General features: G+C 38.5%; 1 protein-coding gene across 3 annotated transcripts; it reads right to left on the bottom strand.

Moving 5' to 3' along the window:
* Nucleotides 1–3349: 3349 nt before the first annotated feature.
* LOC147850923 (uncharacterized) lies at nucleotides 3350–7774 on the bottom strand. Of its 3 annotated transcripts, none has more exons than XM_087335690.1 (7): nucleotides 6393–7774; nucleotides 6212–6314; nucleotides 6055–6120; nucleotides 5097–5276; nucleotides 4794–4890; nucleotides 4589–4709; nucleotides 3350–3747 (listed from the first exon to the last, which is right to left on the bottom strand). In XM_087335690.1, exons 1-6 carry the CDS (start codon nucleotides 7006–7008, stop codon nucleotides 4590–4592), a joined length of 1182 nt encoding a protein of 393 aa, XP_087191816.1. In that variant the 5' UTR covers nucleotides 7009–7774; the 3' UTR covers nucleotides 3350–3747; nucleotide 4589. The 3 variants fall into 3 exon arrangements, with proteins under 3 accessions (XP_087191816.1, XP_087191817.1, XP_087191818.1); XM_087335691.1 differs by having other exon boundaries at nucleotides 3350–3685; XM_087335692.1 differs by having other exon boundaries at nucleotides 3350–3682.
* Nucleotides 7775–13553: the final 5779 nt, after the last annotated feature.

Genomic DNA, 13553 nt, shown 5'->3' with positions numbered 1-13553 from the left:
TGTGTTTTTCCAGCCAACCAAACTTGTCCATAGGTAAGAATGGATCAGAAAGACTGAACGTGTATGTATTTTTACTGGCAGAAAGAGGTAAAAACAGCACAAAAAAAAGTCTTGTTCAAAAACATAGAAAGCAGTTCAAAGCTCAAAAACATTGGCAAAAGTCTTGATTAGTAGGCATTTTGCTTGTTCTAAAAGAAAGCATTTTGGGGATTATGGTATAATTGGCATGTATGGAATGTATGTATTGGTATGGGAGTTCTCCTTGTTGGAGACTTTAGGGAGGTTGACAAAAGGAATTAGGGATTTTTAAGTTGGCAAGGCATTATGTTTGTCTTTTGCTTTAGCCTTTACCACATGCGGTTGGGGCGATTTAATAGGATAGTCTACCCCATCGACTATACAATTCAACTTTCATAGTTAATACATCACTATATACGGAAAAGAAGAGATCCTTTCTCACCTATTTCTCATAGGCAATGAAAATTGATTTCATCAATGGGTTATTTGTATTGAGATTTTAGCCAAAGCAATAATATATTGAATTCACCTTCTAATACAAATTAAATGTCATTGAGAAGTCAACATCTATTGCCTTGTTTATAGAGTGTTTTAGATTTTTAAGAGTGGCAACCATCGCATGAAAGGAAAAATACAAATTCATTGCAATTTGAGGTTTTGGCAACATCTTGTCTTTTGGTATGGGAGGATGAAGCACTCTTGTCTACCCCACTTTTAACTACATGGCACACTTGGGCTTGGTTTATGTCCAAAATGCTATGTTAGGAAGTCAAAGAAACATAATGGCTTTTTAGTCAACTTGAACAAGATTTCTTATCCCCGAAATTATCATGCTATATGATTTTAGTTGCACAAAATGCCAACTTTGCAATATCCAATTCCCAATTTGACTATATGGTTACACCTAAAGTAGATTAGCAATTAGTAAGTCATAAAAGCCTTATCAAAGTAAAAGCAAATGATTATATCATAAACTAATTCATAGGTATGCATGGATAGTAGAACAAGTTAATAAAGAATGGGGAATATCAAGATGTACAAATGGGTTGGCAATCTTGTCTTCATTTCAAAGCTAAGGTATTTACTTGGAGGGTCATGGTAGGTGGATTACCTCTAGGAGTTGCTATGTGAAGGCAAAGTATTGATTCTAGGATGTTAGGAGTTGCTATGTGAAGGCGAAGTATTGATTCTAGGATGTTTTTATTTTGCCTGATTTTAGAGGAAACATGGTTGATATCACTTTATCACTTGTCCAACGGCAAGGGCAATCTTGAAATTTATATCTATAATGTGGGCTTTTATAAGTGGAGTATCGAAATCTCTATTTCAATGGGTGTCAGTCATGTGCATTTGAGAATACCTTCTCCACATTTTGACTTACTCTTTTAGTATCTAAGGTATTAGGGATTATAATATAATTGGCAGACACAAAATGGCTTTGTTTTTTATGATCAATATGAGGTTCAACAACACATTTGATGACTAAAAGGCATACTAGTATGGCAATTTTCCTTATTGGAAACTTCTAGGAGGTTGTCATAGAAGGAATTAGGGATTGTAGGCTGGTAAGGCATCGTGGCCGTTATTTGCATTGGCCTTACCACATGGGACTATATAGCCCCATTAATGATGGATGTACCTAGATAGAGATGAGGGATGTCATGAGAATCCTCATTGATTTTGTAGAGAGCCAATAGGATATGATAATCCATCGGTTAATTGTAATTAAACTTTCATAACTATTACATTACTATTTGCAAGAGATAAAGAGAGCGCATTTGCTTCTTGATTTTATGAAGAACCACTAAAACCTTGGAAGTTATTTGCTTTGGCAAAGGGACCGATGATCAATTTCAGAACTTCACCCATTACAAAGAAATTGAAGAATTGCATACTCTTTGTTGGTTAATATAGATAGTACATCCAAATGAATGGTCACACATGTTGACTATCCTTTAGCATGGAAAACTTCAACGAAAAGCACAAGTTGTATGGATATTAGAGATTATCAAGTGTAGATCCATCTTCTAACTAACCAAACTTATTGATAAATATCCGACAAGAATTCACATGAAGATACAAAAATCATTAAGGCCATTTTGTTCAATTGTACCAATTGCAAAGCATACGCTACAATTTAATCTTCCTAGAAGCACTAGCAATGTCTTATCCAATAAAAGTTCACTTCTTTTCACAAAGAGGGTATATGCTGTAATGAAGATGTACCCGTAACCCAATTGTGATGGAAATGCCTTGACTTTTCTAAAAGGATGAAGAACATTGGAAGATCCATTGACGTATCTATCAAGCTATCTAAACTCACACGATGATCCATAGTTGTCTTTCCTTGTGTATATTTCTCATGGAGAGTATCTCTAAGCTCTTTTCTTTGAATTGTTTATAGTTTACACAAACAAGACAGCTCTAGATCCCTTTCTTGTATCCATTCATTGTGGGTTTCACCTTAACTTGAGGTTGCCCACATGTAATATAATCTCAAGCATCATCCAAGAAGTATGTGTGTGAGTGTGGGAGAGAGTATCGCAAGCATCATCCAAGAAAATGATGATATCAATCATATTCTAGCTTCTAGGTAATGCTAAAAACAGAAACGGAACTTGTCAATCTCCTTAGCAAAGCATTCACCTCAAGACTCCTATCAATCAGAGTAAATGTATGAAGTCCTTGAACAAGGAAGGCATTTATTTATAGAAACACAATACATCATAACACGTATTTAACGACACTTTTTTTGTAGGTGATGTACATTTGTTTCTTAAGTGCATGATCATACTAGCATGTACATAATGTTCAAACACCTGCTCCAACTTTTCGTTTCACACCGCATTATATTTGAACTCAGATTATGTTCCAAACAACTCGGTTAATTATCTCCACTTTACTTGCAATCTTTCATTTGATAATCACAAACATGAGGATACTGGTGTATCAACATGGATTACACGTTGACTTCAACATGCTGAAATTCCTATTTCTTAAAACCAATGAATTTAACCTCTTTGATTATACTACCAAGTATGAAAAAATAATCAATCATCTTGGAGGATAAACAAACTTGTGCTTCACAACCACCAGATTGCTGTATTTTTCATAACCTTGATATTGCGAGGCCCCATGACATATACCATAGATAAACCAATTACTTGGAGCTCTGTGGTTATACTTTAATAAAGCAATAAATCAAGAATAACACCCATATAGATATAGGCAACTATTTTCAGACAGGTGCAATTCTGAGGAATGAATGGTCAAGTTGAATTGATCCTTTACAGGAAAGGTTACCATCTCCAGTGGAGGAGGATTCTTAACCTTCTCTTGACTCGCAGATTATCTTTGATGCTTAGGTCAATGCATTACATAGGTAGGTGTTCATTTTCAGAAGGGACAGTGCAATAAGATTTTTTGAAAAACTGCTTATCCATAATGCATCAATTTTGAAGAAAATAAAATGTCATAAAAAATAGGGAAGCTTTCTCCCAAACAAATATGTTGGTTCCTTTTCTGAGAACTTGTATTAGTTTCAGGTGGACCTCACTTGTCCAATAAGAAATACATGCATTGTGTTACAAACTGATACAAGAGGATACTGTGACACAGTTGGGCAAGACGATATCTGCACAGGAACCTCCTCCTTTAAGGCATTCTTCTGTAGACTGAACCATGTAACCTTGGATTGTTAATGCTACCTTTGTAATGGTTTCCGCTTTGCTAAAGAAATCAAAGAAGTGCATCAATATGCAGTGCAGTCCCAAAATGTTTGAAAGATTTAAATCTCAACTTCTGTCTCACGAAGGAATTTTTTTAAATATACATATGCAATGTAGATGACTGATAAAATATTAAATGCAAGAAAACTGATTCGGGCACCTCCATTCCTCAAAACCAGAGATTAGAAGAATTGACACATGTTGAGAAATGGCAATGATAGCAATATAATGACTCAGAAACCAAGGCAGAAACATAATTGCACGCACACAGCATGGAATCTAAGAAACCGTAACAGAATTGCAATCTTATGAACTAAAAAGAGACGATTCAATACAATTCAATGAATGTAGGAGAGGAAGATAAATACAAGGACACAAGACGAATCATTGCCTTTTTTTTCTTTAACTCAATTAACTGCCTCTGAAATAAAAACAAGCACGTGGCGTAGTAAAGATCTAGAGAGCTAAAACACAGGTGGGCGTTCACCAATCAAAATACACCTTGCGGGAGAAATGGAACACTGGCCAGGAAAGTCAGGATTCAAGGATGGCCTTTTTATGTGAGAACATCCTTATATAATTAACAGCCTAAATATAGCAAAGGCACTAGAAAAGATACAGCTTCTTTATTTACAGTGAGTATTCAATCTTGATCAATACAGAAATTACTTTATCTCGAATGATACATAGCCCCAATGTAATTAGTTAATTATCTAATGTTATTAGGTGTCAAGAATGTATTACTACTATAAGCTATTAACTGTATTTCCACTATCAGTTCTCATAATTGGTATATTAAGACTCAGCAATAAACAAATATTACCATTCATACATAAGCATACCTTAAAATTCATCATGATAATGTTCTTCATAATCCTCATATGCATAGGCTGTGCTATAAAACACATAAGGGTTTTCCAGCATTTCCTCAATCGTTAAATGCCCATCTTTGTTTTTATCAGCCTGCAATGACAAAAAAATAGCATCTAATAAGTTTAACTCTAAAAAGTAGTTACGCAGCCAGAACTGTAAGTAAGTTTAAGCCACCTGTGACATTAAGTATTCTGCTTGCTGCTTGGCAAAATAAATCTCTCCTGGGTTTAATGCATCCATAACAGGTGTAAGCTCATCTTCAGTTAGAAACCTGAAAAATCAGTAGGAATTATATTACTTTTAATTCTTGGAGCCTCAAACTCATGTAGAAATCAGAACAATTAACACAGAGATCTCCGGCTCAGAATAATTATTGTTTTTGTAACTATGCAGATACCTTAATTTGCCTACATAATACCAATCTTACTTCGAAATTTGTATAGCAAAGACAAGGGAAAGAAATAACACAAAACTTGCCCGTCCTTGTTTTTATCCAACTCTGAGAATTTACTCTTGGCATCAGATTCTCTTCTTGCGCTGCTATCCAGATTAGCATCTTTATGCAAGCTTTCTTCATCATATAATCGTATCAAATCATAAAACTCATGTTCAAACTCGGCAAAGTTTAACTTGCCATCTTTATCGTGGTCACGTTCTCTGAAATAGAATACAAGAAAACAAATTTCAAAATTAATGAAGCATGTTTTAATCAAAAAGTCAGAGTTCCCTGTGTATCTTCCCCATTTGTCTCCTATGCTAAGATGAAAGATGTGGTTAAGACGCGACTTTTATAGTTAACTATTTTAATTCAGAGGCAATGAAGTTTTTTCAAAATAAACAAATGGGCACATATGCATGCAAGGACCCACAGGCTTGTGCCTCCCTTCCAATTCTGATTTGAGACTTAGCAGACAAGGTTCATATATAGGCATCCTCTAATCTGAATAAAAGGGAATTCTACAAGTCAAAAACCCAAACACCATGTATGTATTTATATCTCCATGTATATATCATCATCCATGGAGCTACCAATATATCTGAACTTGATAATCGATTGATGCAATCTTTCATTTGGTACAATTCCATGATCTTTGCCCGACATTTTATAACACATATTTTCACCATAATGTTAAGTGTGTATCCTTATTTGTTTGGTCTTTTACATTAAGATCTCAAGAAGTCAATTTCTCAAATTAGTTGCACAGTATACTGATTTTCCATATCACTAATCTTGGCCAATCTAATTAACTTAGCTGGTCTATTCTTAGTCCAAACATAAAACAGTGGAGTTCATTTGCCTGAATAATCTTTCCAACAACCATGTGTGTAATTGATGCATTAGCCTTCAAATCTGATATTATAACATGAGGAGTTATTATAATCTTAATTCAACAGTAATTAAATCCTCAATTACCCTACATTCACATGGTCTTACTGTATCTGTTGCCTTCGAAGCCATTGATGTAGTTTCTCATTATGGCTGTCCTGAGGATGCAAAAAGCTGCAAATAAAACATCAAAAATCAATGAAATGCTAAGCATGGCTAGGTTGTCTGCACTATCAAAGCAAGATGTCAATGACTAAACACTGACTTGTTGAATTCAGTGGCATTTAGAAGAGAATCTCCATCCTCATCAGCAGCATCAAATTGTTCTTTCCACCATCCAGCTCCACCATGCTCCATGGAATCATTCACTAGCATATACACATGAATGAAGGTTATAAGGTTCATCTAAAAAACCAATGGTCTTCAGAAGTATAGCAATCACATACTCGAGTTGGAGGAGGAAGCTGATTGTGGTAAATACTCCAATAAGCTAACCATTCCATCATGATTCTTGTCATACATCTCCAACTCACGAGAGGCACGATGTTCAGCTTCACTCAAGGAAGCATGATAATGCCAGTCCACTAGTTCCTGAAAGCTAATGATTCCATCTGAAGGATGGTTATCAATCAATGGGAATAGAGTAATAATCCGAGATGATATATTAAACTGCTCTTCATCGTTCAAGTAAGCCTCGGTATCCGAATAATCCCAATCCTCAGATTCAGGGTCGGGTTGAGATTCTGCATGAGGAGCTGAATCATGAGAAGATTGTTTTGAAGAATCATCAGCCCATTGCTTATATTGGTGTTGCATATACTCCTTTTCCCAAGTTCGATCTTCTCTCTTTCGTTCCAGATTGGCAATGATGGGATCAAATGCTACATTCTCATGTTTCGAGGCTTGCTTTGATGATGATGGATGCAGTTTTCTTACAACAAGGCGGCGCCCATGTTGAAGGCTCCCATGGCCTTTTGATTTGAGCCTCTCAGGCTGATTGGAAAAAATAACAAGCCCAATGAAACCAACGCAAACAAGAACATATACAATGGCAGCCTTCATAATGTTCAGTTTTATTTTTTTTGTTTCAAGTTCTTAATCTAATTGGCTCTTTGTGGATACAGTGCCTTCCAAACCCTAGGTCTTTTCCTTCCCTGTAGATTTCCTTCAAAGATTTCACAGATCTTGGTTATCAGGTCCCCTAATTCATGTGTGTCTTTCTACCAAAAATTGCTAATGAAGTGTATAAAGACCCTAACTATTCCTTTCTGTTTTATAATTTTCTTTTGGTTTGACAAAACTTCGGCCTTCCCTTCCTTGTGGATCTCCTCGTGAGTTCAACGAATTGAACAGATCTTGCTATTCTAAACCCGAGCTAGTATTACGTCTCCAGAAAGCTTTTCCTTGCGATTTCTCTGAGCTCCAGAATCTCAAAAATCTCTGATGATAATGTACAGATAATGCATTTCTCCAAATCTGTGTTGGAAGCTCTTGAGATTCTCACCAAAAAAGCCGAAACGCCACAACCGAAAGGAAAGAAGGAGAGAAGGAAAACCAGAGAAAGGATCAACCGACCCTCAGATTTCTAGCTAAGATTCGGAAAATTGTTATCAAGTTGTGGGTCGAAGCAAGAGTGATCTGAGGTCAATACCTAGATGGATGGGCCGATGTGAAGCAAGCGGGGAGAATGCAGTGAAGGAGAGCGGGGAGGTCTAACAATGGCCTCTCACTTTTCATCCTATGCTGTTCATTGTATCTGTCTCTGTCTCTGTCTCCGCCTCCGCCTCTGTTTTCTCTGTGCGTCTCTCTCTGTCTCTCTGTCTCTGTCTCTGTCTCTGTCTCTGTCTCTGTTTTGCTTTGTTTCGCTTTCCTTCTCAGATCTTCAAAACATCTGAAGTATTTTATATTTTACTGTATTTTGCATTTTTGTCCTTTTACACAAAGAGCTTTTGAATTGAAGGGAAGAGAGGAAAGAATTGATTGAGCTTAGCAATGCCTTCTTCTTCATCTTCTCCTCCATTCACCATTTCTCTTGCTACTTACTAACTACTCTCTGCGAATCCTCCTCTCGTCAATGATATCACCATCACATTCTATGCTTCTTTTGCATGTATTGATTGCCGACTCTCTTGTGTATGTGTATGTGTATGTGTATGTGTATGTGTATGTGTATGTGTATGGGTGTGTACACGTGTTTCTGTGTGTATGGGTGTATGTGTATGGGTGTGTACACGTGTTTTTGTGTGCATGCGTTTTCCACGTCAATGCATGATTTATTCGTCATGTTTCTGCTCCTCGCACAACCTCATGTGTGGCCTTCACCCCCACACAATGCGCCTTCATTCTTACTTGGGATGTGTGGCCAACCTCTTAGTCTCGAATCTCGATCATGCTTCATGATTCTTTGCCCTTATTTGTAAAAAACAAGACCACTTTGTTGTGTTATCACTACATCGCGAAAAGTCATGCTGCACACGGACCCCTAACGTTGTGTGACAACTTTCATGAGTATGGATGTCCTTGTAAGGTGTCCCTCTTCGCCACTTCTATGCAATTTCATCACTTATAAGTGCATGTACTTAATGAACATGATTCTAAGCTTTTTGAGGATGACACGAGCATTGGTGGTATCACTCTTTTTATAGTTTTTTGAATATCCATGTGGGGCCTAACCCTCCAACTCATGACAAAAACTTTAATAAATGCTTTTCACTTGCTAATTTTATGTCCTTCAAAACCATCCAAGAGCCATCACCAAAATCGGTATAATATTTGGAGTTGAGGCATGAGGATTAGAACATTGCACCTCATGATAAGGACTTGAGGCTTTTTGCAAAAGTAGGAACTTTATAAGTCTCTTCTATATTACATTGTCTTCACAATTCTACGTTCTTCAAGATCATCTTGTCAAGTGACTATTGTTGCCATACTTTAGGGATATTTATGGGGAGCTTGAATCCTTAGGCTCACTATGAGAACTTTTTGGAGCCATTTGTCTCGCAATATAAACAATGTTATTCCACCTTTAGGTATGTGAAATGCTCAAATTGGGTCACGACCTCATGATGTGCACTTTTTAAAATGTTTTCTCACAAGTTACTCACAATTTTATATGGCCTTGTAAAGGAAAATTTTATACTTTAGTAAGCGTCTAAGTAGGTGTGAACTTTCAACCTCATAATGAAGATGTTTTAGATGCTTTTCTCTTCTTCTTCCTCCCCATTCAATGCCCTTATAAAGAAGATAATAGTTAAAATAAAATTGCGCTAGAAGCTACTTTATAGTTATTGGAATATTCAAGGAAGTAGGTAAACAAAATGAATGTTGTAGCATGTAGGCCATCCAATAGGTCGTAATAATAAATAGTCACTATAAATGTACAACCAATTGCTTATAGCTATAAAGTTGTCCAAGCATTTGAAAGACATGAAAGCAGAACATGATGTGGTTTTCAACTAAGCGTCAATGCATACACACAAATGGTGTGATTAGTACAATTATCCCTTCCTAACTTTCTATAAAAGAGAGCGATTAGACACTTCCCAAAATAGCTGCCAGAGTAGTAACTCCCTAAATCTTCTTAGTCGACCTATCATTAGAGTAGAGCTTCACTCTTATTACCTCTCTACTCGCTAATGTCATGATGTGGTGTACACGAAGGAGAAAAGAGCTGAAAAGTCAACTTTCACAATATAAGGTCAGGACTTTGGTTGAAGTGGTCACTAGAAGCAAAGTAAAAGATGAAGATTTAAGTCAATAACAAACTATAACTCAAATTCAAAAGGCTAATCATCTGAACAAAAAGGTCAAGGGTTCAATGATGTACATGTAACAAAGGGGAAAAAGATGAGCGATAATGCTTAAGTGATAAGAAGCGTGTGGATACATGTACAAACATTTTATCAAAATCATGAATCCATCAAGTGACAATTGAACGTGGTGTAAGTTAAGTCATACTAGAACCTCGAGATGGTTAAAGTGTCATTGATTAAAAGGCGCCCTTCTATGGAACTTCTAGAAAAGAGTTACATTAGAGTCTCATCTATCGGTTTAGGGGGTGTAACCACATGTGGCTTAAATATTTTCTTTAAGGTATCCTTTATGCTTAAGTACAAGGCTAACACACACATCCCTAAGAGATGGGTGATGGCGTGTCCCACCTTTCTTTATGTGGAGTGGTGCATTGGGTAGTGAAAAAGTTTATGCATGGAAGCTTACGCAGGTAGCTCACTCAGCCCGCAAACAAAACAATTCTATTACAAAATGACTATGTACTTACAATGTGCTCATCAAACACATTTTATACAAGCCCTTGACAGTGGCTTGAGACAAGTACTAACCAATACTTGACACTCACTTATGAGCTCTACACTAATTGCCTACAATATTCCTATTACTAAAATAGGAATGTAGGCGTCTAACGGCTTGTCGGCTTCCAGATTTCAGCTTCCTTAGCCGATCCGGCTTTCGGCTTCTTCGGCTAACTCGACCTTTTGGCCTTTAGCCGATTGGGCTGTCACAAACACACCAACTACGGACTCGGACGGATCATGGATAACGGGGCTATGAGCATGGAACTTAAGAAGCTGGGAATGAAACAAGAGCATGAAGATAGAGATAAAGATCAAGGAGACAAGATGGGGAGAAATGAGAATACTATATTGATTTGTCAATGACTGGTGTTGAATCCCTTGAAAGGGACCAAGGAGGTTACAAATATTTATACAAGTTTTGAGATTGAATATCTCTAGAATATACTCAAGAAATATCTCTAGAATATACCCGACAAATATCTCTAGAATATACCCGTCTAGAATACACCATAGAATATTTCTAGAATATACTAAAGGCTCTAGAATATTCTGGAATGTATTATATCCTAGAATAACAACACTAAACTATTATATACAAATACATGCTCGTATCTAAATGGTTGAGTATGATTTCTTGTAGGTGTGAGGTTGTAGGTTCAATCCTCACCAACTACGTACCTTTACGATTGCCTTTTTAAAAGCGTGGTGTAGGGGTGGACGAGAATTGGAGCATCGACGGGCGTGAGGAACCATATGTTGTCCTCACTGGAGATTGGAACACCAACGGATGTGAGCGACCATGTGTGGTCCTCACCGGAGATTGGAACACCGACGGGTGTGAGCGACCATGTGTGGTCCTCACCGGAGATTGGAACACCGACGGGTGTGAGCGACCATGTGTGGTCCTCACTGAAGACTAGAACACCGACAGATGTGAGCGACCATGTGCAGCCCTCATCGAAAACATGAACGGGCGTGAGCAACCATGTGGTCCTCACCAGGAACTGGAATATGAACAACGTGAGCGACCATCTACGGTCCTCATGGGGAACACAAACACCAACGGGTGTGAGCGACCATACAAACATTATCGACGGGTTCCCATGTGCAATCGCGCGGAGTATAGCCTAGCCAATCAACTAGATAATACAACTTATTGCGCACAATCTTTGAATCAAGAATGGAGACTACCTCATACTCTGGGCCATCAACAAGTTGGAGAGGAGGTGGTGGCGGCACAACACGATTAGGAATCAAGCTGGTGTGGTAAGGTTCCAAAAGAGAGTTGTGAAAGACTGGATGAAGCCGCAAACTTGCAGGAAGATCAAGACGGAATTTTGCATCATTAATCCGCTTCGTGATGACAAAAGGACCCAAGCGATTATAATCTAGTTTATCACACGGTCGAGTAGTCTTTATGTGACGACGTAACAACCGTACCCGATCACCAACCTTGAATGGAGACGGAAGATGATGTCGATATGCATGGGCCTTATGTTGGGCTTGAGCTTTCTGAAGATGTGAAGACAACTCAGACTGAAGGTGTTGTAGTCGGTGGAGGTGTTGCTTTGCACTAGGGTTTGGTGAGATCACTGGAATGTCCAAGAGACACCATCGAGGATGGTTGCAGTATAGGCATAGAAAGGTGTGACCTTGGTAGAAGAGTGTATGGTGTTATTGTATGAAAACTCTGCAAGATGCAATATATGACTCCAATCATCTTGTTGATAACTGATGAAACATTGAAGATACTGCTCAAGTGTTTGATTTGTGCGCTCTATTTGGCCATCAGTTTCGGGATGATATGTTGAAGAGAGTTTGCAAGAGATTCGGAGCCTGCACATAGGTGCTTCCAAAAGTGAGAGATAAATTGCGGTCCACGATAACTAATTATGTCGTTTGGAAGAACATGATGGCAAAATACTTCATGCATAATGATATCTGCTGTTTCTTGACTACTGATGCTTTTTATGCAGGGTAGAAAATGTGCCATCTTGGTAAACTGATTCGCTACGGTTAAAATAGCATCAAAACCTTGTGAAGGTTGCAGATTTTTAATGAAATCCATAGTAATTGACTACCAGGAGTCGGCAATGGTTGTAACAACCCATAAGGATGATGCCTAGGCATTTTAGCTCGACAACATGTGTCACATGTGCGAACATAATCTTCAACGAATTGTTGTAAATGAGGCCACCAAAATGATCGCTTCACTAGCTCCATGGTCTTGGCAATACCAAAGTGTCCGGCCATACGGGCATCATGACAATGCTCCAACACTTGAAGGTGTGGTGATCCATCAGGGACATAAAGTAGATTCTTGTAGAAAAGTAAGTTATCTTGCCACTTGAACTCCTTATAACGTCGAGATGTCCTTGGCAATGTGGAGCAAAATGCATGATTTGGACCAAGGTGGGTGAAGATATCCTTAGCAAAATCATCAGAGTTAAGTTGTTGTCGAATAGTATCAAGAAGACTTGAATCCAATGGCGTGGCACAAACTGTGGTTGCTTGTAGCTTTGTTGGACCAAGGAGAACTTGCTTTTGATTGTTGAAAGCTGGATCTCCAGGGCGAAGTGCCAAATATGAGCGTCGAGATAGAGCATCTGCTTGCCCTTGTTGGTTCCCTGGGCGGAAAATGATCTTGAAATCAAAACGAGTTAAAAATTGCGCCCATCGAGCTTGTCGCCTATTTAGCACTCGAGCCGTCTGAAACTATTTAAGATTTTTGTGGTCACTATAAATGATGATTTGATGAGGCGAACATTCCAGGAAATGTCGCCATTGTGCAAAAGATTCGACCACAACTAGTAACTCTTTGTCATGCACCTCGTAGTTGATCTCCGCAACATTAAACTTTCTTGAGTGAAACGCGACTGGATGTAAGTGCCCATCTTCACTTGGCGGAGAACGAGACCTGGGACCTGGTTGACGCACCAAGAGGGGTAAAACCGATCGGGTGTAGGTGGGTGTACAAGGTCAAGTACAACACCGATGGCTCGATAAACCGGTACAAGGCTCGACTAGTGGCAAAGGGCTACGCGCAGAAACACGACATCGACTACGATGAGACGTTTGCGCCGGTCGCGAAAATGACGACCGTTCGTGTTTTGCTCGCAGTAGCTACGGTGAAGGGGTGGCACTTACATCAGATGGATGTAAAGAATGCGTTCCTGCAAGGTGACCTTGAGGAACAGGTGTACATGGTACAACCCCTCGGATTTCACTCTGGAACGAACTCCTCGGCAGTATGCCGACTGAAGAAGTCCCTTTACAGACTGAAGCAAGCCCCGC

Source organism: Azolla caroliniana, unplaced genomic scaffold (genome assembly GCF_043228905.1).
Source record: "Azolla caroliniana isolate FFs.n. ecotype wild unplaced genomic scaffold, voAzoCaro1.0.p SCAF_20, whole genome shotgun sequence".
Lineage (NCBI taxonomy): Eukaryota > Viridiplantae > Streptophyta > Polypodiopsida > Salviniales > Salviniaceae > Azolla > Azolla caroliniana.
Note: the sequence above shows the minus strand (reverse complement) of the source record. Positions and strands in the feature narration are given on the sequence as shown.